This window comes from Haliaeetus leucocephalus, unplaced genomic scaffold (genome assembly GCF_000737465.1).
Source record: "Haliaeetus leucocephalus isolate CR32 unplaced genomic scaffold, Haliaeetus_leucocephalus-4.0 Scaffold840, whole genome shotgun sequence".
NCBI lineage: Eukaryota > Metazoa > Chordata > Aves > Accipitriformes > Accipitridae > Haliaeetus > Haliaeetus leucocephalus.
In genome coordinates this window covers 1,994,349-2,017,641 of record NW_010973276.1, presented here as the reverse complement: position 1 = coordinate 2,017,641, position 23,293 = coordinate 1,994,349, and the positions used below count along the sequence as shown (strand labels likewise).

Here is a 23,293-nt window from a genome sequence, read left to right as displayed (position 1 = left end):
AACATGGACAATTTTCAAACCACCTTCAGCAAAGAGTCAAACACATATTTACCAGCATTCTTGGCCCCTGACATGCTCCAGGGACAAGGCCCAGATTGGGTCATTTGTTTTTGCAAATTCTAGCATTACTTTTTCCTTCCTTCCCTCCTCTTTTTTTTTCTTTTTTTAAGGCTCTACTCCGAAGATGTCATTGTACTGAATACATTAACCACATCTAAGGTTGCCAATAGGAGGGGCCAAGTTCAAAACTGACAGAAACAAGAGTTTCATTTGTTTCTGTACAAAATCATCCCTAGCATGACACCCTTCTCTACATCTGTATTTTTTCCCTATCAGATGCTGCATGGACAGGGATCTCTCGAGGCTCCAACAGGAGCCAGCAAACTGCCCAGACCGAAAGAGATCCATTTGTTCTGTGTGGGGCTGGGTAGCAGCCTCTTCAAGAAGGAATTTGCTGGCATAGCTGCTGCTGATTCAGCCACCTCTGCTTCAGTGTTTTGGAATCCCTGCACACGGGAGGGGTGACAGGAGCTGAAAGGTGAACAGGCACCCAGGGCGGCATGGAAAGTTTCTGAGTGCAGGATCCCCAGACTGGCCCCAGTAACGAGGCAGAACACAGGGAATGCCATCAGATTGGCAATGGGTCCCGAGACTCCTCCTTCAGCCAGTTAGAAAAATATGTAGAGAGAAGAAAGACTGGGTTTGCAGCCTGATGAATTGAAGTTGGTCTTTCATATTTCATCATCTCACTAGTGCCATTTCCCTTATGTTGAAGAGCACATAGCTGCTCTGAACAGAAGCAGAAGTTCCTGTTTTCGGATCAGTATTCTCACAGTCCCTTTATAGTACTGCTACCTGCTGACACAGGGAAGCAGCATCTCTGTTGCAGCTCACTAAATACCAATTATGGAGAATGCTAAAATGCAGTTTGTTTATTTATTTTTAATTTACTCAAAGAAATGACAGTCTCTTTCTCAGTAAAGCTAATTAACACACATACCACATGGCTTGCACCGACACTGGCTTGAAGATGTGCATTCTCCCTGCAGTGCTCACGCTGAAGCCACTAACAGAGAGAGGGAAAAAAAACCAGTCAGAACCTGCTCTTCTCTGCATCATGGGCTGCACTCTACAAACAGCTACTGCAAGGCAGCTATAGGAGCACTCACAGTCAAAAAGAATGAGGGATTAGAATTTGTATCACTAATTTTCCAACATCCTCCCAAATAAGAACGGCAAGCAGACACCCTTCCCGGTGCAGGCTGCCAGGGATGGGAGCTCCACCCCTCAAGTGGGATTTCAGAGAACATTCACTGGGTATCACAGGTTCCACCGAGCAGTTTGAGGGCAGCAAGACAAAAACTCACTGTCTGAGTCAGAGGACTGCAGCCAAGAATCCAAAATTGGAACTTCATTTGCAAGGTGACGGAGAACCTCTCCTAGAGCAGCCCCCAAGTAGGGAAGGACATTCACATTTATCCTTTTAATGTGGTTTCTTACCCATCACCATCAAGATGGATTTTAGTATCACTCCACAGACGAAGAACCATTCCTATAGTGCAGCTTTTACTGGAAGAGAGATTGTTATACAGGATGTTAAATATAGGCCACAATGCGGTCACGCCAATATCCTAAATTATTAATACTCTTTCATTTTTAAAATCCTCAAGTCTTGTTCTAGGAATTCCTAGTAATATCTTAGGCCACCAAATGCATAACACACAAGGAGACGGACAGCTGAAGTCTAAAAGTCTACTCTGATATTAGCATGCTGATTGCTCCACAGGACTGGAGAAACATCACAGAAACAAGAATCAAAATTACCAGCTCTTCTCTCCCCCTCCAGAGCCTGCCAGAAAGCACTGCAGTATTTGCCCCATGATCTTTCCTGCTCTCTCACCCTCATAAGCTCAGTGCAAGGCAGTTTCTAACAGGACATAAAAGCAGATCACGGCGATCTGGCTGCAGAGATTCAGCTCACTAAATCGAGGCAGAAAGCAAGCCTTGGTAGGTGGCAGAGCAGCAGCCTGCCCTTTCCAAAGAGGACCCAAGGGGCCTCTCAAAGGACTGCATGTTCGATTTTCGCTTCATCACTCTGGCTGGTAGAAAAGACAAAAACGGATTTTATGAGTTTACCTAACCCAAAAGAACACTTTCATTTCAGAGATGCAATCTGACAAGAAAACCATACTATAATGGAAGCCAGTTACTTTCAACTAGTAAATAATTAAGCTACTGAGATATTAAAGTTTTAAAGGAAATTGGGATGCATTCAGCAACAGCCGGTTAGCAAAGAACTCAGGTTTTGTTTTGTTCTTTTCCTTTCTTTTTTAAGCCTTCACCTTCTTTCTACAGCGGATCAAAGGATTTGACAGGCCAGTTTGAACACACATGTGTACAATGTGCGCTTTTAGAGCTTTGCGAGAAAAAATGTTTTTTATTAAACACATGTAAAAGGAATAAAACCCACAAAAGCGCCTGACTAGTCAAACTGTCAGCAGTCAGAACGCTTACAGCCCCAACACAGAGCCATGGAGTCACTCAATAAAGTTGTTAATGCCAACTGACTTCCTTTATGCGTGAGACTTACCCTTAATTAACAAAAACTTTGGCTTTCAGGGGAGATAGTGATTAAAATGGCAGCCAACCTTACAGTTATAATGGATTTGCCATAACTTTTCCATCTTTCCTCTTGTCTCACATCAATAATCACCAGGAGCAAATTATCGCAAAGTTGTTTCAGATTTGAAGATGACATAGCAAACATTCACTGCTGTTGCACACTAAGTGTGCCATAAGGAAATGCTACATTAGAATTTCCTCCGTAACACTAACAGCAGTAATTTATCAGCATATACAAGAGGCAGCATCAAAGCCAATGACAATAACCTTATTAGGAAGGCATGGCTAGGAGTTTCCCTACAGGTCTCACTGCAGTGCAGAAGCTCTCCCCTTCCACTTCTAGCCATGGAAACAACCACTAAGGTTTTCCAAAAAGAAAACAAAAGTCACACTGGCTGCACCAGCACAACATGGCAGCCTGCTATATCATCGGAGAACAGAAACAACAGTCTGGAAGCTCTGACTTTTAGCTCCAGCTCTGCCAAACCAGCCCTGTCTCTCCAAGCCAAGAGCTTTTCTGCCTCATTTACTCACCTAGAACTAGAGTAATGTGAGAGGGTCTGTGATAACAAAATATTTTATTTGCCTTTCAGAATATTATGTGGTCTTATCAGTTAGACAAAAGAAACAGCTCATTACTGACACATTTGTTTATTGGTTTTGGAGGTACTTTTGCAGTATTGTTTTTCGATGTTATTTGGCAACAAAGCTACCCCCCAAAAAACCAGCTCCATTGCATCATACCATCAACAGATTTAAGTCTGGTGGATAGAATAAGTTCCAGTTTTGCAAATGTGTCTGCAAGAGCATTTTGTAGTGAGCAGACAGCAAACTACCACAGATGAAGTAGATGCCACAGCCCTACAGATGGATTAAACACTTTGCCCACAATTGCCCAGAGAGCCCAGAGATCCAAGAAAAGGGAAAGCTTTCTGGAACAAAAATAACCCTCTCTCCCTCATAACTGGTCAGAAGACTCAACACATGTCCTTTCTCTTGCTAGAATTTGCAGATACATGTAAACCAACTGCTTGGGGACAGTTTGGTGTTGACAGGCTTTCCAGAGAACCCAGCCTGCCTGATTTCAAAGCCCAGCCTTGCCTTAGACATACCTTTCCTTGCTGGAGAAATCCACACCCAGCAGAATATTCTCTTCTGTATCCTGTCGTCCGCTGCTGTATACAACCACCATGTACCGGACTCGGTCTGTCCACACACTTTCCAAACGGACAGCCTAGAGAAAGGTCATCAAGCTCTGCAAACTAGCTTTTGGATAATTATGACTTCGATTGCTGCCTAATATTTTTTTTAAGGTGTAATTGTGCCCAAAAGCTTTATTTAGCTGCAGTATGAAAGACACAGAGAGAGACGGCCCATCTTCCAGCAAGGCTAATTGCCAGTTTGACTTGGCATCAGGCAGGGAGAAGATTAGCCTAGATTACCTGCTCCAGTTTGGAGAAATACTACAAAACGTAACCTGAAGATTTGTTACAAAGAGGTTCAACTAGAAAGTTGGTAAATGGTTGGTCATGAACAGAACTGAAAACAGAGGCAGGCTCAGTGGATTCTTCCACTCACAAGCCTTCACTGAAATATGTTAAGTCATGCTGGAGGAGATAATTGACATAGACTTTTCTGCAGTGACTTTTATAGCCTCTGCAGATTTCTTTAAAAGAAAACCCAGCCCCATTTGGATGCAATTTCAAGACTGACTTAAGAGTGTCCACTAGCATCAGCAAGCTCCTGTCTCTTTTCTGGTATTAGTGTTTGTCAGCTGACTGGAAAATTAAATCTAACAAAACAAACACACTTCAGACAGATCCGTTTCCTGACCCAACTCATTACCTGGATGTAAGGACCAGGGCAAAAGGAGCGGACAGGAGAACGGTGTAGGGCTGGCAACCAGCACAGAGTTAAGCTGACTCTGAAACCCAGGATTTGCCAATGCTTTTTGTAAAACCTTACAGGTCTGTTTCAAATGCCTCCAACAGAAAGAAGAGCAGGAAAATGCATCTTTTCTTACCAGTTTGATCCTATCCTCACAGCGAAGGAGGTTGATCATCACCTGGAGGTGCTGGGGCAAATCACCTGGAGAGAAAGCAGAGAAAAAAAAATCAGAAAGGGTCTCAACACTTGCTGCACTAAGAATGGGCAGAGTCTTGACCTTTAATGAAACTGGATGTTTCTAAGTCAAAAAATACCATTTAAGGGAGGCCAATTAACTTTGCTGTCCCAGAGAATACTAACAGAAGTGAGCTTCTTGGATGAGCATTATCTGGCTGTGTGAGAACTTGACCTTATGGTATTCAGAAGCTACCAAATATATTGAGACCATGTGTGACTGGCACAAATGATGATACTCTTCCTGTTACAGCATCTTAGAGAAGACAGAAAGATATGGGCATTAAGGACAGGGGAGGCAGAGGTAGGAACAACAACTCTGATTAAAAAAAAAAAATGGAACAAAGGAGAAAAGAAAAACTTTAACTTGTGAAACACACACAGCATCACGGGATCAGCCCCACTGGCCTTATGGAGGGTATATCTGAACACAAATTCCTGAGGAAGAGCTGCAAGAGTGGCCCAGTTTGGGTGATGGATCGCTTCTACCTCAAACAAAGTGCTGTTCATGCAACAAGTCCCTTAGGCTCTAGAGCAGTGGGTACATTTCTGTTTGGTGAAAGCAAGTGAAAGGGACAAGGTATCTACAAGAAAACAAAACAAGTTCACATCTAATAACTCTGTAATGCACTCATAACTTTCCATACAAGATAAAATGCCTTCGTAGGATGTTTGCTGGGTATATGAAATTGCTGACAATTAAAGAAACCCAAAGCCAAGCTTGGCATTCAAACACCCTCTTTGTGCTTGGAGTGTTTACTAAGCAGCAGACACACAGTACCACACTGTGCCTTTCCCACATGCTCCTGCTCTCAAAATGCCCTGATGATCTTATTTCTTCTTTCCCAGTAATCACTTATTCCAAAACTGTCAAAAACAGAAGGCATAAAAACACTGGGTAAGTAGAATCCACTTTCCTGAACACCCTATCTGCTTATCGATCCTTACTTACGCTCACCATACAACTCCCTACCATTTCTTCCCACCAGTCTGGCACACTGGAGGGGACTAGGGGAAGAAGGACAGTCTGTTCTTAAACTGTGACAAACTCTTACAGGCCAGATTGTGATGAGTTAACCGAAAAGGGGATTTTCCTGAAACCAGGAAAGGGGATATAAGGAGCTAAGAAACACACGTCTGTCCAGAGACCCAAATCCTGTTAAAACGTTCCTCTCTTACCGGCAACATCAAACAAACCCAGCAACAGGTAGTTTCAAAAGAACAAATGCTGTCAGCTGGCACCGAAAGTCCCAAGCTTCAGATTATTGGGGGCTGGGAGAGCACTCAGAGAAATGTCCCTGCCATGCTGAATCAGGACCTCGGTAACTACAGAAGAGGTGCTAGAGCCCTGTGACTCAGCCCATCCAATCTTCCTCCCCACAGGCCAAAGGGGAAGGCCAAGATCAAATCACTGAAGCACAAGTGACACTTCTTCATCTGCAGCTGTGGAAAACAGGGATACATATTCAGCACAGACCTTCTGGCTCAGCAGGCTTCCCTGCCTAAAGAATGCCATGCTGAATGCCATAATGTCTGCAGAGAATAAATTTCTACTCCAGTTCTGAGGTAATGACAAAAGTTTAAACAAAGACTCAATAATCATATGTTCCCATTCGAATCAAGTGGGCTGAAAACCTGGTTTTACTCAGCAGGTTGTACAAGGCCCACTATGACAGTTAGAGGAGTCATCCACCCACCCACGCATGCTATTAGCCTGTCACATGGACAGGATGAGCAGCAAAGCAAGAAGGAAAAAGAATTTCAGTAGGTGATTTAATCCACTACCTGCATGTTTGTGAGGATGCTGGAGACTTCGCTGGCCCTGGGAGCTGTTTCCTTGTTGTAAGAAAAGGGCTGCGCCTTTCACCATGAAAAAGCTCTCGCTTAGGCTGGAAAACAAATGACAGACGAAGTCAACTGAAAGGAAATATCAGCAAAGTGCGTGCTCAGGACTGTATGCCTAGGGAAGGAAGGGCTTCCCCTCACTAAAACATAGTAGGATTTTGCCATGAGAAGCTGTTCCCAAAGTTTGATCCTGCCACTTGCACGGCATGGCTCCAGGATTATTCATGGATTATTCATGTGTCATTTTCCACCAACATTTTATTACTTGGCCATTGCAGGAGATACTTGCCTGAGCTGTCATGGGCTGGAAATGACTTTATCATTTGATTATCATATTCTGCAACTTAAAACAGTAGAGGGTAAGACTTTTTACAGGCTTATAGACCTGTAAAATGACTGAAGATCAGGTTCCGAGTCAATCAGTTTCTACCAATTTCAGTTCCTGAGATTTCTTTGGAACGCAAAAACAAGAACATGCAACCATAAATTGCCTGCAGATTTAAAGAGGAAGGGAGGGCAGCCAAAACCCGCGCATCACAAGAGAAAGGAAACTGCACTGAAACCTCAGAGGAAAAACAACCGACACGATAGCAAAGATTTTGCTTTGCTCTGGCTAGATACAGCCATCCTGCAAAATACTACTGATAAGAAGGCAGGTCACAGTGTGTGCAAATACATAACGAAACTTCCACAGAGTCAAATGACATACAGGCCCCAGAACACAACTGAAGAGAAGGATGAACAAAATCAGTAGTTACAGTAAGCACCAGCACAAGCCTAATTACATAGTACCATAATGCACTCGCGAGCATTTTAGAAATAGACTTGGACATAAGCGGTAAAGTTAGCATTTCCCACAAGGCTGAAAATCAACATCTACTAAGCTACCTTTTAGTTGCCACAGTAACTGCTTACACTGCATTTCCTACACCGCTCAAAACATCACAAGAGACATTCCTTGTTACAAAGCCCAATTTTCTGCCGCCCTACACTTCCAAACATAGATCATCATTAATTACTGTCTGCTATCTACTAAATATAAATGCTCCATTACGAGGTTGCACTACACGGGAGTTACTTATGCTAGAGAAAATGATCCCACAGGAGTTACTACTCCCAGTACTTGTCTATTCTGTACTTTATCTGGGGTCTTTGCCTTTGGGCAGAAGTGAGCACTAATGCTCCATTCTACCTTAGTGTTTTTGTGAAGACAGACACGAATTTCATGTCTTTTCAGCTTTTGCTGCAAGTTCAGCTTTTCCCTTCCCTGAGAACACAGCCAAGGTTCCCAGGCAAAGCTTCCTCATTTTTCAACTGAATCTTCAAGGTGAAAAATTCCCAGAAAAATCTGGATCAGTTTAAATTTGAGATTTCAGCTGCTTTTAAAAAGTGAACTAAAATTTTCGCCTAAGTTCCAGGCTCCACAAGTCATATATCAGATCAATAAAATGCCAGCAGGACAACTGCACTCCAATTAAAACAAGCTTTTCTCCATTTACACTCCCACAGTATTCTAGCACTCACCACTCACTTCGCTAGCAAGTTGTGTCTGAACAGGAGCCATGCAGGGTTTGCTTGTGATCCGAAACGCCAGCTCTGCTCTGCCTGGCACACATGCTAATGGCAAGAATTTCTGCAGACGGGAATTTGGTTCATTCCATAAGTGAGCCAGGAAGAGTCTTGTTTCCTTTGCACACCAGATCTCACAGGAAAGCGTTAAAAAAGGCCAGACATTACACAAAAGCAGCGACACCAACACCACGTATAGGATATTCAGCTAGATACCAGCTTCACGCACACTCGTCTTTTTTCAGCAAGAGGAAGGGAATAGCTAGGTAACACACACGGAGACAGTTCACAGTATTCCTGTCCCAAGAATTTTGGGAAACATTTCTTTGGGAAAGTGAAAAAATATCCCAAAGGATATTCTTTTATCCCTAATAAAGTACTGCCTGGGATTTCTACAGCAGGAAAAACCTTGGAAGAGACAGAGCTCCTTCCCAAAGGCACTGGTAACTCCTGCTCCGATGGTTCATCTCACCTGATGTCCTGATGTTCTCCTCTCTTGCATCCAGGAAATCTTTTACAATAAAGCAGAATATTGCCAGTTGCAAGCAAAGGAGAAAGCTGCGTTGCAGGAGCAGAAAGCGCTTGCAGGAAAAGGACAACCCACATAGCAAAATTTTTGTCACCATGTATTCATCTGCATGGAAACGAACTGGAAAGCTAAGCCAAAGAACCTGTTAAGAGGAAGATTTCTTTTTTAATTTAAATGTTTGTTTCCTAAACTGCACGCTAACCTTACAAAGCGCGGTTTGCCATGACTCGAAGTGCCTGTACCTCCCCAGCGCTACCTGCGCTCCCCGATTTCCACATTAGCTCCCATTTCCATACAACCAGCACGGTGCTGTACAGAGGTAACACATCCAACTGCCTCTCTGCAAAAGCTTGTATTTTACACCATATAAAACCAGCAACATTACCCAACACTGTCCCTTATCTCCGCTCTAGGAACGCTTTTTGGTCTCAGTCACTTCATACAACTGCTCTAAAAAGACAGTTAACAAAATAAAAGGGAGAAAAAGGCAAGGCACGATATTCCAACCCAGTTTTAAAAACCCCTTTTAAATCCTCCGGTTCCAGTAAACAACTAAAACTCCAGTCTTTTTTAAAAAATCTCCTAAAGAACAGAGAAATCCTATCATTAAAGAACATCCCCAACTTTTGACCCTCAGCAGCAGTGATAAATGCTCTAGTAAGCAGCATTTGTTAGCAGCATAAAAACGAGTGGCTTATACATACTAATTTGGACTGGTTTTCTTTGAACAGCAGAAGCATTGTGCTGGCCCAAGAGTCAGACAGAAGTCAGTAAATTCAAAAAGATTCATAACTAGCTGTAAAACTCACATCCTTTTGCTTCTAAACCCATAAAAAAGAAAAGAAAATAAGGAAAAGAAAAGGTTGACCGTATATTCTGTGCGGAGCAGAGAAATCGTGTCTGTTGATGCTACCCAGGAACTGGATGACTTTTACAGAACACTGTGTCTTCCACTGATATCCTGGCTTGAAAAAGCACTTGTCCTAACATATCCTGATGAAAGAGGGCCATTCAAGAGGGGAAAAAACCAGCTGAGGCTCGTCTAATCATTTCCCTCCTCCAGACTTGTTTGTTTGTTTGCTTCCTCCCGCATGCTCTGGAGGCAACGCAGTGCCTATCAGCAACCACAAAGGGAAGCAGCCTGTTGCTGTAGAAAGCCCGTATTCCCCGGGACAGCACTAGATAAAAAGCATCATATCAACTAATGCTTGTTTGTTTCTTTACAATTAAAACACTGCATGCCACCACTGTAATATACATATGACAAAGGCATTAGCTGTCAAATTAAAATACTTCTTCACTTACTGTACAGCTACCACGGTTTGATTTTCGGAGTGACTCACAAGTTACTGAGCTACTACTGAATGAGGAAGTCTTTCAGGTGGCTTGGAATTTATTTCCTAGGAGCCAGCTACAACCAAATTCACTGAAGACTTGTTTCTTACAGACCCCTGACTAGTTCTTTCTCTAGGCCTAAACCATAATGACACACTCACGTTTCACCAGTACCACTAGGCTAACCAAGGGGAAAAGCAGCTTTCTGTTCAATTTTCACCCAGCCCAACTGGCATGCACAACAGAAACCACCCATTCCCTGGATGCCCTTCCAGGAATCCTGACCAGCACAGCTACTTTACAGGAGTTACTCCAGGCTCTCAAATAAACAGAGAGCCCACGAGTTTTGTCACAGCCCCAGGACCCGGGTGCTCCCTGGTACTCCAGTACAGCTGCAGACCAGTCCTCCTTCCACTCCATAACCTCAGCTTACCAAACCAATGGCATTAACCCCCTAAGGGAGGTAAAAACCTATGCTTACAAGCATCTGGGAAATGCCAAGAGTATCAGCAGGAGGGTACAGACAGCTACAGTGCTTTGCTGTCCATAAAGCTGGGGCCCTTCTGCACCCATAGGGATGGCACCCAGTGGCTGGCAAGGAGAGGGTACTTAATGGCCACAGCACCACTGGGAGCAGGCTCCAGCGCCTCTTGCTTCACTGTCCCCTGCTCCATCCATTGGCTCCACGCTGCTCAACTTGAAAAGGAAATATTTCTTCCCCTTTGGGAAAGCTCCAGAAGAGCATGGCTGCAACACACATCAATTACATTTCAAGTTGCTTAAGAACACAATAGGCAGTGCCTTTTAATCGTTACAAAACGCCACCCCTTGGGTCCACAAATGCCAATAAGCAATCTGTTAAAAATACTGTGTTTTGGAACAAGAGACAGAGCTGCTCGTGTTACTGGACAGAGCGAGCTGGAAGCCAGCTGCCAGTCGCAGAACAATTTTCCCTAAGCTGCTTGCTTTGCCATTGTGGCTCAGGCTGTGGTGCATCCCAGGAAGAAACCTTGTATGCCTCGGGTATTCGAGTTCCCTGGTTTAATGGGAAATCTCATATAAGATGTAATCATCTTGCAGGATACAAGAAAACAATCTACTAATGTATCTTACAGCTACATAACTCATCTCAAAATAAATATCCATACACAGAAGTTAGTAGAGAGAAAACCACTTTCCCTGGGAAGACACAGTCAAGCCTGAGGTTGATTCAACAGTCTCTTGGTAGTCTAAGAATTAAAAAATAGTATATAACTAAAAGAGGCAGAACACAGAAACATCAGAGTTTGCATCTGGCCAGGTATCCCTGCTGCTCCCAGAACTGCCGTGGGATCGCTCGGTGCACGGGATGCCAAAGGAGCCTGGCTTATCACCACACCTGCAATGACCCTTGGTATTTCTGGAGCCATAATGAACTTGTTCTCTTTGTGTTTGCTGCTGATCACAACTGAGCAGCCCATTCAGTGCAAGTGCTGTTCAGATCTGCTTGCTTACAGCTCTACTCTTAGAGCATATTTTAGTGCTGAGTTCACGTCGTGAACAAGAGCAGGCTTCCGCTCTGCCTGGCTTCGCTTTGCATTTTCCCCAGGGATATGGACAGCCACACACAGCCAGAGGCAGGTCTGAGGGCAGGGAGCTCAGGAAGGAGAGAGGGGAGCTGCTCCTCGCGCACCCAGGCACAGACTGTCCTCAGGAGCAGCCCAGCACCACCTGAGGACCAAAGCATATGTACCTGATGGGTCTCAAAAGCTTGCTTCAGCTAACATTCGGAGCTCACCTCTGCCTGGCCGTTACATTGAAGTTATATCCTGCTCTCCCAAAGAGATAATATTTCAGATGCCTTTTCAAGATACCTGCTCCACCTGAAGCTTTCTCTGTTTCTATTTAACCTTTCATCTTGAGCAAATCTCACGTTGTTGACCTGTCGTGTGCTTGTGCAGCTTGGGCGCAGAGCTCCATGTTCCAGAAAAGCTCTGCAGTGAAGCCTGCCCAGGCACATCATGCTCTCCGGGCACTAAATCTCTGTCAAATTAAGTTTCTTAATTTCCCCCTCATTAATGGAACAAAACGTACACGTGGTGTGGAGGCAGAGAAGGTAATCTATCCATCAGGGCTGAACCAAAACACTCAGGGGACGGCCATGGCCTCTGGGCTCATCTGACAGCAGACTGCCCAAGCAGCAGCGTTGGAGCAGGATCATGCCCTCACCTGAGCATCCAGCAATGCCATGGTTAGGAGCAGGCACGCTTGTCCTGCCTTTCCTACCCACTGCATGCAGACGTCTCCCTGTGCACAAAGGAGCTGCCCTCCTGCAACCAGGTCTGTGTTTTAGGCAAAAAAACCCAAACCAAAACAGTATTTGCTTCTCTCAAAATTGGTCACAATTTTACAAAGGCATGAACGTGGTAGTACCTCCCGGTTCCTTGGGTTTTATGGCATCTTCTGCTCAAAACGTTTCCAAACTGATAAGGTGAGGAAAAAACAGGCGCCTCAAGCTCCACAAAATTAAACACACTTCCCTTTTCCACAGCTCCTTTGATAAGGAGGAAGAGAACAGATTTTTTTTTCCCCCCCCCTCCCTTTTCTTCCCCACTGTTTTCTGCTCAGTCTGGAAAAAGCCCAGCCATCTCAAGGCAATTAAGCAAGAACACAAAACACAACCCCAGAGAGTGGGCTCCCCGGTGCACCTCTCTGCCGCAGCTCGGGGACCGAGCCAGTCCTGTCGGATGCTCCCGCAGCCTGGCCAGGCCCTTGACGTGCCAGAGGGTGGATTTTAACAGGGCACTGCTGTGGCGAGCCAGAAGGCCATCACGCAGTCATACCGAAATAGCAACATAAACTAAACTGGAAATGAGCACATCAAATAGAAAGGAAGATGCGGGGAGAGAAATAGCAGGAAGACAAGACGGCAGCTGCGCGGCCCCTGCTTCCCAAGCCAAGATGACAATTAAAGCACGCTGAATGCTTGCTTTGGCTTGATAGGAGACACATCAGATAACACTTCCTGACCAAGAAAGGGGCCTTCAGAAGGGGTCTGAGCAACACAAAACAACACCAGGGAAAAATGAACTTCAGAGCTACTCCCTCACATGCTACTGTACAACCTGAGAAAGAGAAATGGGAGCCTTTAAAAGCAGCAACAGCAGGTCATTTCTCATGCTTTTAGAAAAAGTACTTAGTGTGTTTCCAAGTAGCCTTTGCTCTGTGTCACACACCAATCATGCAGAGTCCAGTGCCACAGAAAGATTAAATGAAACGTAAAGGAATCACCTTTACAGATATACACAAGAGTATCACCACAACCATCCCTGCTTAACTCAACATGGAGCGGGTTGCCATGCAGAGGGACAAGCAAAGCACTCCCCATGGAGCGGGACCAGGAAAGTCCCAGTTTCAACACATGCAATGCTGTTTTAAAACAAAGTGCTATTGCATACGCACATAGACTTTGTGATATGCTGATAAACTGACCTGGGATCAGAATTGCAGGTGCCCAACACACCTGCTAAGGTCAACAAGAGCTGCCAGCATCACTTCGATTGCGGTGCTCTACCTCTGCCAAAATCTCTGCAGCTATCTTCAGGGTAACTTTTGGAAATGTTTGCCTTCTGAAATACTATTTTATTACCAAAAATGCAAGGCAGTAGAGCTCTTTCCATACTCATGGCTATGTTAGGGTGCGGCTTTGATGGGCTATAAAAAGCCATCACTCTCAGACTTCCTGAGCTGAAGACAAGTTACTCCAAGAAGAAACCCAAAACGTAAGCTGTGAACCACAGCAAGGTCTGACGTTCCTTCAGACACAAGGAGAACATCTCCCCTTCCTCAGACACAATAGAGGCACCATCACACAATGCCAAAAGTTGCTTGCAAGTGGGTCAGGCAGCAGCCCCCACTGAGGGGGGTGTCTTGTAATGTCTCCCTGCAGGGGCAAACATCTCCCCATCTATTTCAAAGCAGAGCGAGACGGTCAGGCAGGCAGGAAGACCCGGCAGGCTTCGCTCTCAAAAGGGGAGTCTGAGCATGTATTGTTCAGCTGAAAGGCGTGGGCCCCATCCACAGCGCAAGAATGCTAAGAAGGGTTGGAGACACTGCAGGCCATTCACAGAGCCAGATACAAACGCTCCTCGAGCACAAAGACGAAAAAGAAAAAAATGAAATCAATCATGAAGCCCACAAAAGCTAATTTCCTAACATAAATAGACTGCTGATGATGTGCCTCCAGCCGCTCCCGCGCACCGGGTGAGTGATGCATCGGGCTTGAGCAGCGATCGCCCCAGCTCCGCACGGAGCTGAACTGGGTCAGCCGTGCGTACCCCACGCTGGGGTGGCACACAGCTCCGAGGGCAAAGCACGACCCAGGCTGTGCCTGCAGGCAACGCAGGAGCAGCTCAGATAAACCATCCAAGAGAAAGGGCAGGAAGAGGGAAGCAAACAAATTAGCAGGATTGTTCCCTGTTCCAGCAGACTTGCGCAAAATAAGTTAGCAGAACAGCCCCCAAATGGCCAGGAAAGAAAATTCTAGGAATCCCTAGTACTTGGATGGTGAAAAGCCAAATAAAATAAGAGATTGTTTCACAAGCAAAAAGAAATCCTTTTTGCTCATCCCATTAATCGCAGAGTTCAAAAAGGCACGAGGCTGATCACAGCACCATCCAGCTATGTGATGTGCTTGGAACGGTTTGAATCGCAACGAGCATTTCTGAGATTCCCACTGAAACATGATGTCATTTTTGTGATAGCCGCTGTCTCAAGAGGCCAGGGCCAGATCCTCTCCGAACCTCAGCCTGCATGACTGCCCATTCAATTGCTATAAAGAAACCTTTCTCTCACTCTTAGGAGAGGAGTATTAACCCTACAGAGACTCCCAGCATCCATGTCCCCAGCATGCGCCTGCGGACTGACCCCAGCCCTCTGCGGCATCCCCACGACCGCCCACCCTGCAGTGAGGGCTGAGCAACGCTTCTCCATAAAGCTACATGGAGTGGCTCACGCTTGCCTAGACTCAGGGACTCAAAGGGCAAGGCTAGGGAAGGTGGCAACCAACACAGGGAAGCAAGCACAAGAGGCATATACAGAGGTCCCAGCATTAGCAACAACATGGTTTTCCAGCCTAGTGCACCCTCTGCCATGCAGCAACCTGGTGGTCTGAAGGAAGCGGGCTATTCCCAAAACACTGGCTCCTTTCTCTGCCCGCATTAAAAGATGCAAAAGACACCCTCTGTTTTCCTACAAGTCGCTTTTTTGGGATGTTGTTGTTACCATGTTATTGCCATAGCTGTTCTGTGACCACAGTTAAGGAGGAGGACAGACCACAAGCCTGGGAGTGCCAGGAAGGTGTCTCAGAGCCATGGTCCAAGCTAAAGGAGAGGTGGGATGATGCTGGCCCCCAGGCTCCTGCCATGGAGGGCACATCAAAGGCAAAGCCTCCTGCCCACACTCCTGGGCAGGAGCCGATCCTGCTCCCATCCTCCTCCCCAGCCAAGCTGTCGGCACATCGGCCGATCCTCCTGCATTCCTCCCGTCAACTCATTGTTTTAATCATTTAAACTATTTTACTAAGTCACCCCACTTCACCCACCCAGCGGTGTCTCCCGGAGACAGGCCAGAGAAACAAGTGGAAACTCTCCAAGGGCGCCACTGAAAAAGAAAAGGAAGGTGAGTAACAGTTTCAAGGATCAAGAAAGCAGCTTCCAAGTGGCCTGCGTGAAGGTCAGCCAGGACACAGACAACAGCACAGGCAGGATGACTGAGAACCCTACAGGCAGTGGGGGCATAGCAACCCAAAAAATAGCTTAGCTGCTGGGTTTCAGAATGACTCCAAAAAAGGCAGCAGAGACCAGGGAGTACTTGACACATTGGTAATGTGTAAAAACAAAATAAAATAAATCATGCGGGGTAAAAGCAGAGTGAGAAAAGTTCTAGCTCAACCCCGACACCCCCTCTAGTGTTTAGCTAGACCACAGCCTGCCTTCCCAGCTGCCCCAAGGGTACACAGCCAGCACCCCAGAAATTAGGAGACTGCCAGCCAGAGGCACAGCTACCTCAGGACAGAAAACTGTTGGTAAAAACCTCAGGATTATCCTTCCTTTTCCCCTCCACTCCAAACTCATCTTTTACAAGCAGAATCAGTATTGCAGAGAGAAGCAGACATCCATAGTCCAAGAAGTTTTACAAGGCTGGGAGGGAGATGCCCACACACAGGCACGGTGTGAGCAGCCCCACAAGCAGCAGGTCTCCACAGGGATGCCAGTGTTGGATGTGACCGTTTGGAAGTCAGACAGGGCAAACAAGCAACCTGGCAGCTTTCCCGAAAATCTGAAAGGGACATTTTGTCCCGTTCCCTGCATTTGGATGCCTTGGCCCCCAGTGCTAAGCCCCAGAGGTTTTCTGCCCAGCGGTCAGCAGCACACCACCACAGATCCCCCAGCAGCTGCCTTCACTAGTGATTCTTGCATCAAGGATTTCTTCAAGAAACATAGGTGAGCTGGTGTGGTTTTGGCACGTTTGTCAGTTTGGCGAGTCCCTCTGCACTGGGTCTCTGTGCTAGCGAGATAAGCGTCAGGCACACACTCTGGGTCCTACAAGAAATGTTATGTCAGTACTGGGACTTTGGGGAAGGGTTTGGTGCAATGAGCAATACCTTGACATACCAACGGTGAGGAGTTGCTGAGGTGGGTACAAACACACAGCACACCAGCTGCTCTGCCGGCATGGTTTGTGTTCCTGCTCCTGTCCCAGGAAGGACACAGGGAAACCTACCCCTCTTGTGGCAAAAGATAACCCTTTGCACTGGCTGCAAGGGGAAGACGTCTGTGCACACAAGCAGCTCCAGCAAAGCTGTTAACCACTGTCAGTTCACGCCCTGGTTATGGACATTTATACCTTACATTACACAGAGCTGATGCACATCTGTCCAGGCTGCACAAGCTCAACACCGCTGACTTCTGCCTGAACTGCAACTCTAAAAACTTTCAGAGAGGGAATGCAAGCTCTGAAGAGAAGAGTCCTTCTGATCCTAGATAAACCTAAACAACTAATGGATACAGTTTGCATCCTAATCCATTTGAGGCTGGGCTTACTTTTGGCTTATTTTGCTTTCTGATTTTTTTGTGGAGCAGTAAAGTGATTCTGCATCAGGGATTCAAATGCTGCAGAGGGATACATAAATGTTTGGGAAATAAAAAACTCAACACTCTCTTCATTAAAAGTAAAGCCATGCCTATGAAGGCATTCTGTCCATTTCACGCTCTCCAAAAACATCTTAAGAGCATTTGTCAGGCAGACCACAGCTCTGATTTGTATGAGAAATCCCTGACTCGCAGATCTTGGCAACTGATTATCAAAGATTAAGGCATTTAAAAATCAAGAGGCATTTGGAACCAAAATATTTTTCTGACCCGGCTCTAACACCTAAATAAACAGTAACCACACTGGCCTTTTACAGAAAAAAAAATGTTCAGTGCAAAGCCAGTACTTTTGATAACAGGGCCAGTTGTTTTGGTTTTTGCCAAACTGCTGAGGTTTCATGAAAAAAAAAAAAAAGAAAAAAAAAGGGGGGATTTATATATAATTCCAGAAAGGGCCTGCTCACCACATCTTCAAACTGGCAGGCCTCCTGCTGTTACTTTACCTACCTCCAAGTAAACTCCTCTCATTGCTCAACTTCAAGTCAGCAACAGTTTCCTGGAAAGGCCAGATCTTAAATAAGTGTCAAGCAAGAGCACGCTTCCTCGGCTCCATGGTCTTTGAATGTCCCCACACAACCCACCACAAAATGTAAAGGCCTAATTATATCTCCATCGGCTTCCACGGCCACACCTACGGGCCAGAAAGCTACTGAGGGTCACGAGCCTGTGAATTTGCCTCCCCATTGTATGGAGCACGCTAAGGCAGGATGCTGCAGCCTTGCCAGGATGTGATTCAGCGTCCTGTTTTGAACAGTTAATAAAGTCAGCAACTTCTGCCCCAAGATCTCCCACCAAAAAACTGGGAGACAATAAATACTGCAGCGAGCTGGACTTGTCAAGTATGTAATGAGCTGCTGTGCCTACAAATAAATCCTCAAGACAGCAGCCCCGGCGTACCCCCAGCCCCGTGTACCTTCCCAGTACCATAAACACAGCCACTCAAAGCTGCGGATACAAGCCATTCACTCAATGCTGCCTCCAGAAAAACAGGCTCATAAATCCCTAAAAAAAGTTTAAGATCAAGGTGTTAATAATAGTTATTGTATATTGTATTTTAATGCACCAAAAAAGTATAACATATAAACATCCCCAGTTGTGGCGGGCACTCAGGGCAGCGCAGAAGGAGAGCTGTGCTGAGCAAACATGCAGCTGCACAGAGAAGAGCCTGAACAGCAGGCTGGAATTGCATTCGCTCTTTGAGTTTCCATACTGCAGAAGCCAGCCTTAGCACCAGCGAGGAATCTGGTTCATTACAGTGATTTTAATCAAACAGCCTCCTTCTAATGAGTCCTGTGGTGTGTGCCAGCCAGGACGATCATAGAATCATAGAACCCTTTAGGTTGGAAAAGACCTTTAAGATCATCGAGTCCAACCGTTAACCTAACACTGCCAAGTCCACCACTAAACCATGTCCTTAAGCACCACATCTACACATCTTTTAAATCCCTCCAGGGACAGTGACTCAACCTCTTCCCTGGGCAGCCTGTTCCAGTGCTTGACAACTCTTTCAGTGAAGAGATTTTTCCTAATACCCAATCTAAACCTGATGATGCTCTGTAAAGAGTTTTTCTGCAGCAATTACTCATCCTGTTGATCATGGAGCTGCAAAGGCAGTTTTCATCAGCCTGAGGGCTCCAACTAATTCCTGCAGTGAACGCAAAACCAAGTCAAACCAATGCCCAGTATAACTCCACTACCTTCAAAAGAGAAAATTACCTTGCTTCATTAAACTACAACAAAAAAGTAGTAACTAAAGGAACTGCAGAGCCGGTTATCAAACCAGCATGGCGGAGCACGTTTGTTCCCGACCAGGTGATCGCGCAAAACACAAAGGCGAGTAAGTGAGGTGGAAAGCCAGGGGGACTTGGTGCCTTCTACCCATCACAAACAGCCATAGGTTTCTCAGAGCTCAAAAGCTGTATGACTCTTACAACTGAAAGCTTTTAATGCTGAATAAAACCAAACAGACCTAAAGCTTTACTCTGAGTGTTTCAGAAGATGAGCTAATAGTCATCTGCCAGGTTGCAGATGGGAGAAAGGGGCTCGGGAACATTAAGTAACTTGGCAAGGTACACAGGATGGCATCAGCAAAGAGAGGAAGACCTCCAGTCTCCTCTTCTTCCTCTACCACTTCTCTGTTCAGCCGGGCATTGGATGCTCCAGGCAGCACTCTCAACACAGGGTCTCCACTTCACTCTCGGCTGTGGCCATGCAGCATGTAGAAAAGCAGCAGAGCAGCATATACCATTAGAAGACTCTGCAAATGTATACAAGCCCGATCCTGAAAACCTTTACCTTCCAGAGCTTGTCTTGCCAGCTCTTAAAACTGGGTTTAGTGGTGCCAAACAAGAACAGTTCTTTCCATAATGATCTTCAGGCCTGATCAGAGGCTGGAGACAACTAACTCCCAGGCCTTTCTGCAGCAGTTTGACCTCCTTCTCTCTGCAGAAGGTGCCTGAAAACACTCACCTGGCCCTGTTTCTGACCACATTGAGACTGTGATTGGAAAGCCAATAATGGCAAAGACTACAGAATGACTAGCTAAACAAACTTATTTGTGTTTGTAATTAAAACCAGTGATTATCTTGCTGCATTTGCCAACTGCATCTGAGAAACAGCCAACACTCACAACACGACCAGCTTTGTAAAACATCTCCTTTGACTTGGTGCTGGAGAGCCAGCCAACAGTGGTGAGTGATGAAAATCAATCAGGTTGCACCAAGAAGCAGCATAGGAAAAATTGCACATACCCCATTCTCCCAGAGCAGTCTGCTTGAAAAGAGCTCAGCACTGCCCTCAGTCTCCCCCACACTTGATATCATCTTCTTTGAGGTTGCTCTGAGCTAAAAGAGCACAACATGGCTCTGCGACAAGTTGGGAGGCACTGTGCACACAAGGCTCGTGTTGAACTCAGTGGACCCTGATCTTGTAAAACTTAAGGTTGTGCTTAACTCTAAGCTAATGCATACTCTCATGGACTTCATGTAACCATGCCAGCAGTTTTATTAAGATTTGGGTGAGATGTCTCAAGGTCCTGTAGGTGCACTGCATCATTAGAGAAAAAAAGGGATCAAGCCACAACATCCCATGGCTGACTGGCATTCAGGAAGGAAGATTTCAGCAGACACAGATAACGCAGAGAAACAGACATGTGAGCTGTTGTCTGCACCAGCTGCACCAAGCCTGACTGGGGTGTTAGATCTGAGTCTGTGCTCTTACTTTTTCTTCTGCTATGAATCTTTACCCACCGGAGAGCAAAACGGACTCCTGGCTGTCTGCTGAAAACAGTGTGGATGTTACCTTATTGAGGCTTCTGCAAAATTTTTGGGAAGTGAGAGAAAAGGAAGTCTTTAAAGCACATTAATGTCTAAGAAAACACAGATAGCAACAATATCTTTTAAAGAGAAGCTGAACCTAGAACACGTTTCCTCAGTCTATTTTAGAGTAGAACCTGTTTCAGGGAGAAAACAGAAACAAAAGCATTTTGGAATGACAGAAACCATAAGGAAGGTCTGTTGCTCTTAGACCAGAGAGCAGCAAGACATGCAGCTGGTTATAAAACCATGATACAGACCCATTCCTCCAAGAAAAAAAATCGGATAGCTCATATAACCAGATCCAACTATGCAGTCTCGAATGAAAATCCTGGAATTTTTTTGAATGAATGAAAATAATCTGCTCAGCAAGCGGATGAGCAAGTTATGTCATAAATGTGTAATAGCACATTCATCCTGTACTGATGAAATGCAGTTTGAGCTGGCAGCAAGATGGGGTCTTGTTTCCAGCAACCCTCCCTTTTTCTAACCATTAGGATCTTTGAGGTCTGCAAAGTCAGGCAGTGGACTGCTGACCCCTGCACTCAGGGCACATGTGACAAAACACAGCTGTCACCTAAGTCTCCACCAAGGCTAGACCAGGATTTAAAGATTCACAAATATCATCATAGCCTGTTCCTGCAGTTTTTTCAGAGGAGACCTGAATTCAGCTGTTGGAGAAGCAGCACAATGAAGTTGAACAATTCTGCCACCCCATGGGCACCGGGTAAAGTCTCAGCGAATTGATCTGGAGCAGCTGCTGGCAGGAAGGAGACAGGACCTACCCACCTTCCTGCGAGAGAAGCTTCATTTATCATCTACGCTGTGTCCACACTTGGGCCACACATTTTCGTCAGTCCTTGGCGGTGTTTCCCTCTGAGTACAGCAAAGGCTCTGCACAAGAGCCATTCTATTCTTGAGGTCTATCTAGTAATTTAATTACCAGATTCTTATTCTAAAAATTGTGTACAGAAGAGCAGCCCCAAGAGACCGAAGGACAGAGGAAGCTTTTGGGATCTCAGTATCTCAAGTCAGTGCTGCAGCATTTTTCAGTGGCCAGCAGAAAAGTATCAGCCTTTAAGCCCAGTCTCACTACATCCACCCCCAGGATTGCTCTGGCCAGTGATGGATGCACATGCCTGGCTTGCAAAAAGGCCAGACAGACCAAAGGTAGCCACAAAACCAATGATGTCCCAGCGATTATCTGTACATTCTCATCAAGTTCATTTGTAATGAACAGGGATAAAGTTTTATTTCCTCTTTCAGCACAAGAACCAAATACACAAAAGAAGAGGCTATCATACTGCTTGGTTAAGTATTTTATATTTTTAATGCAACTAAAAAAGCACAAGAATTAAGGATGCATTGCTATTCATGACTTCAGTGGGCTCCTGCTTGAACCCTGAATTGCACAATAAGCCCATGACCAAGCTGGGAGTAGAACCAGGAATCCTGAATTTTGCTTTAACCAATATAAAATGCATTCCCCACAAAATAAACTAACAAATTACATTACAAACTGCCACTAAATGCCCGCACACCAGAGACCACACAGCAACCAAACATACAACACTTCTGACCCACATGCTTGCAAGCAGGACAGCCACCGAATGCCAGGCTTCCCAGAGTGGGCTGCAGTCACAACAAATCCCCTGGGGGACACAGAAATGGCAAGGCCTGACACTTTCCTACTCCGTAAAGGAGCACCTTTGCTTTTCTGCTCTCTGACTTCATTTGCAGGGTAAAGACAGTCTGTGCCCTAACATCCACTTGCTGCTCCCAAAACCAAAAGGTTAACCAGACTTCCAATCAACTCCACTTTGTCCTAGTCTCAGTCTATCAGACTGAGACAGAAAACCCACTGCCACCGGCATCTCAGTTTTATATCTTTGCAACAGTAAGTCTCAACGCATAAAACAGGATGGAAACAACGAGATCGAACTCCAAGCAGCAGCACGAGTGACTTTGCTTTTACCTAAACCCTGGATAATTAAAGTAGGAAGTAGTAACAAGGAGAAGAGACCAAGCCTGCTGAACCACTGTTGTGTTTTTACACTTTATCTCTCAGATTGCAGTTTACAGGTTAGAGGGTAAGAGCTGTCTGCAACAGCTGGGTTTAGATTGAACAATCCACATAATTACTCAGAGCCCCATCAGGCCAGGGTCCCACCAAACTAGCTTTATCATTACTACTTCTGATCTCTGCACAATGTCAGCCAGAGAAGCCTGTCTCTTCTCCAGCAGGATATTTCAGCCCTTTCCTCCCCCTCGTATGAAGAAAGCGGCTCTACGCAACCCCAATATCAAAGGAGTCAAATTCCTGATGGTTAATACCCAGGAACGAGCACAGCTCTCCCCTACCCACCCTAGAAGCGTACCCCCCTTCCCAACCCAAAGCCCCAGCCTCAGAGCAGCAGCAGCAGAGAAAGAGACACTGCGATAACAGTTAAGTGCTGTGGCCAGAGCTGACGTGCAATTTTCCAGTTTCTTCCCAACAGGAAAAAACCACAAACCCTCTTTTATGCCTGCAGTTCATTAAACGCTCGTCTCAAAACTAAACTGATAAGAGAGAGAGAGCATCCCCAGTGTTTAGCTCTCTGCAGACCGTGCAGTCCCCTCCAGGCAAGTGTACATGCTCAAGTCCTGAGTGGGATCAGGACTCAGCTACACAGCAGACAATTAACAACAGTGGAAACAATGTTTAGAGCCAAATAGCTCTGCTTACCTCACATTTAATTTACGCTCTTCATCACTGCCAACCTCCAGCT

At 45.6% G+C, this 23,293-nt stretch overlaps 1 protein-coding gene across 5 annotated transcripts in view; it reads right to left on the bottom strand.

Annotated features, from left to right (window-relative positions):
* The window catches only part of SSH1 (slingshot protein phosphatase 1), a 36,429-nt gene extending 13,136 nt beyond the window's left edge, over positions 1-23,293 (bottom strand). For 3 of the 5 annotated variants that reach the window (XM_010582081.1, XM_010582083.1, XM_010582085.1), the window contains exons 1-6: positions 23,251-23,293; positions 6,529-6,632; positions 4,646-4,710; positions 3,735-3,856; positions 1,501-1,569; positions 1,001-1,066 (exon numbers count right to left, since the gene is read on the bottom strand). In XM_010582081.1, coding sequence (XP_010580383.1) covers positions 1,001-1,066; positions 1,501-1,569; positions 3,735-3,856; positions 4,646-4,710; positions 6,529-6,613 — 407 coding nt within the window. In that variant the 5' untranslated portion in view covers positions 6,614-6,632; positions 23,251-23,293. The other 2 variants (XM_010582082.1, XM_010582084.1) reach the window with 2 other exon arrangements.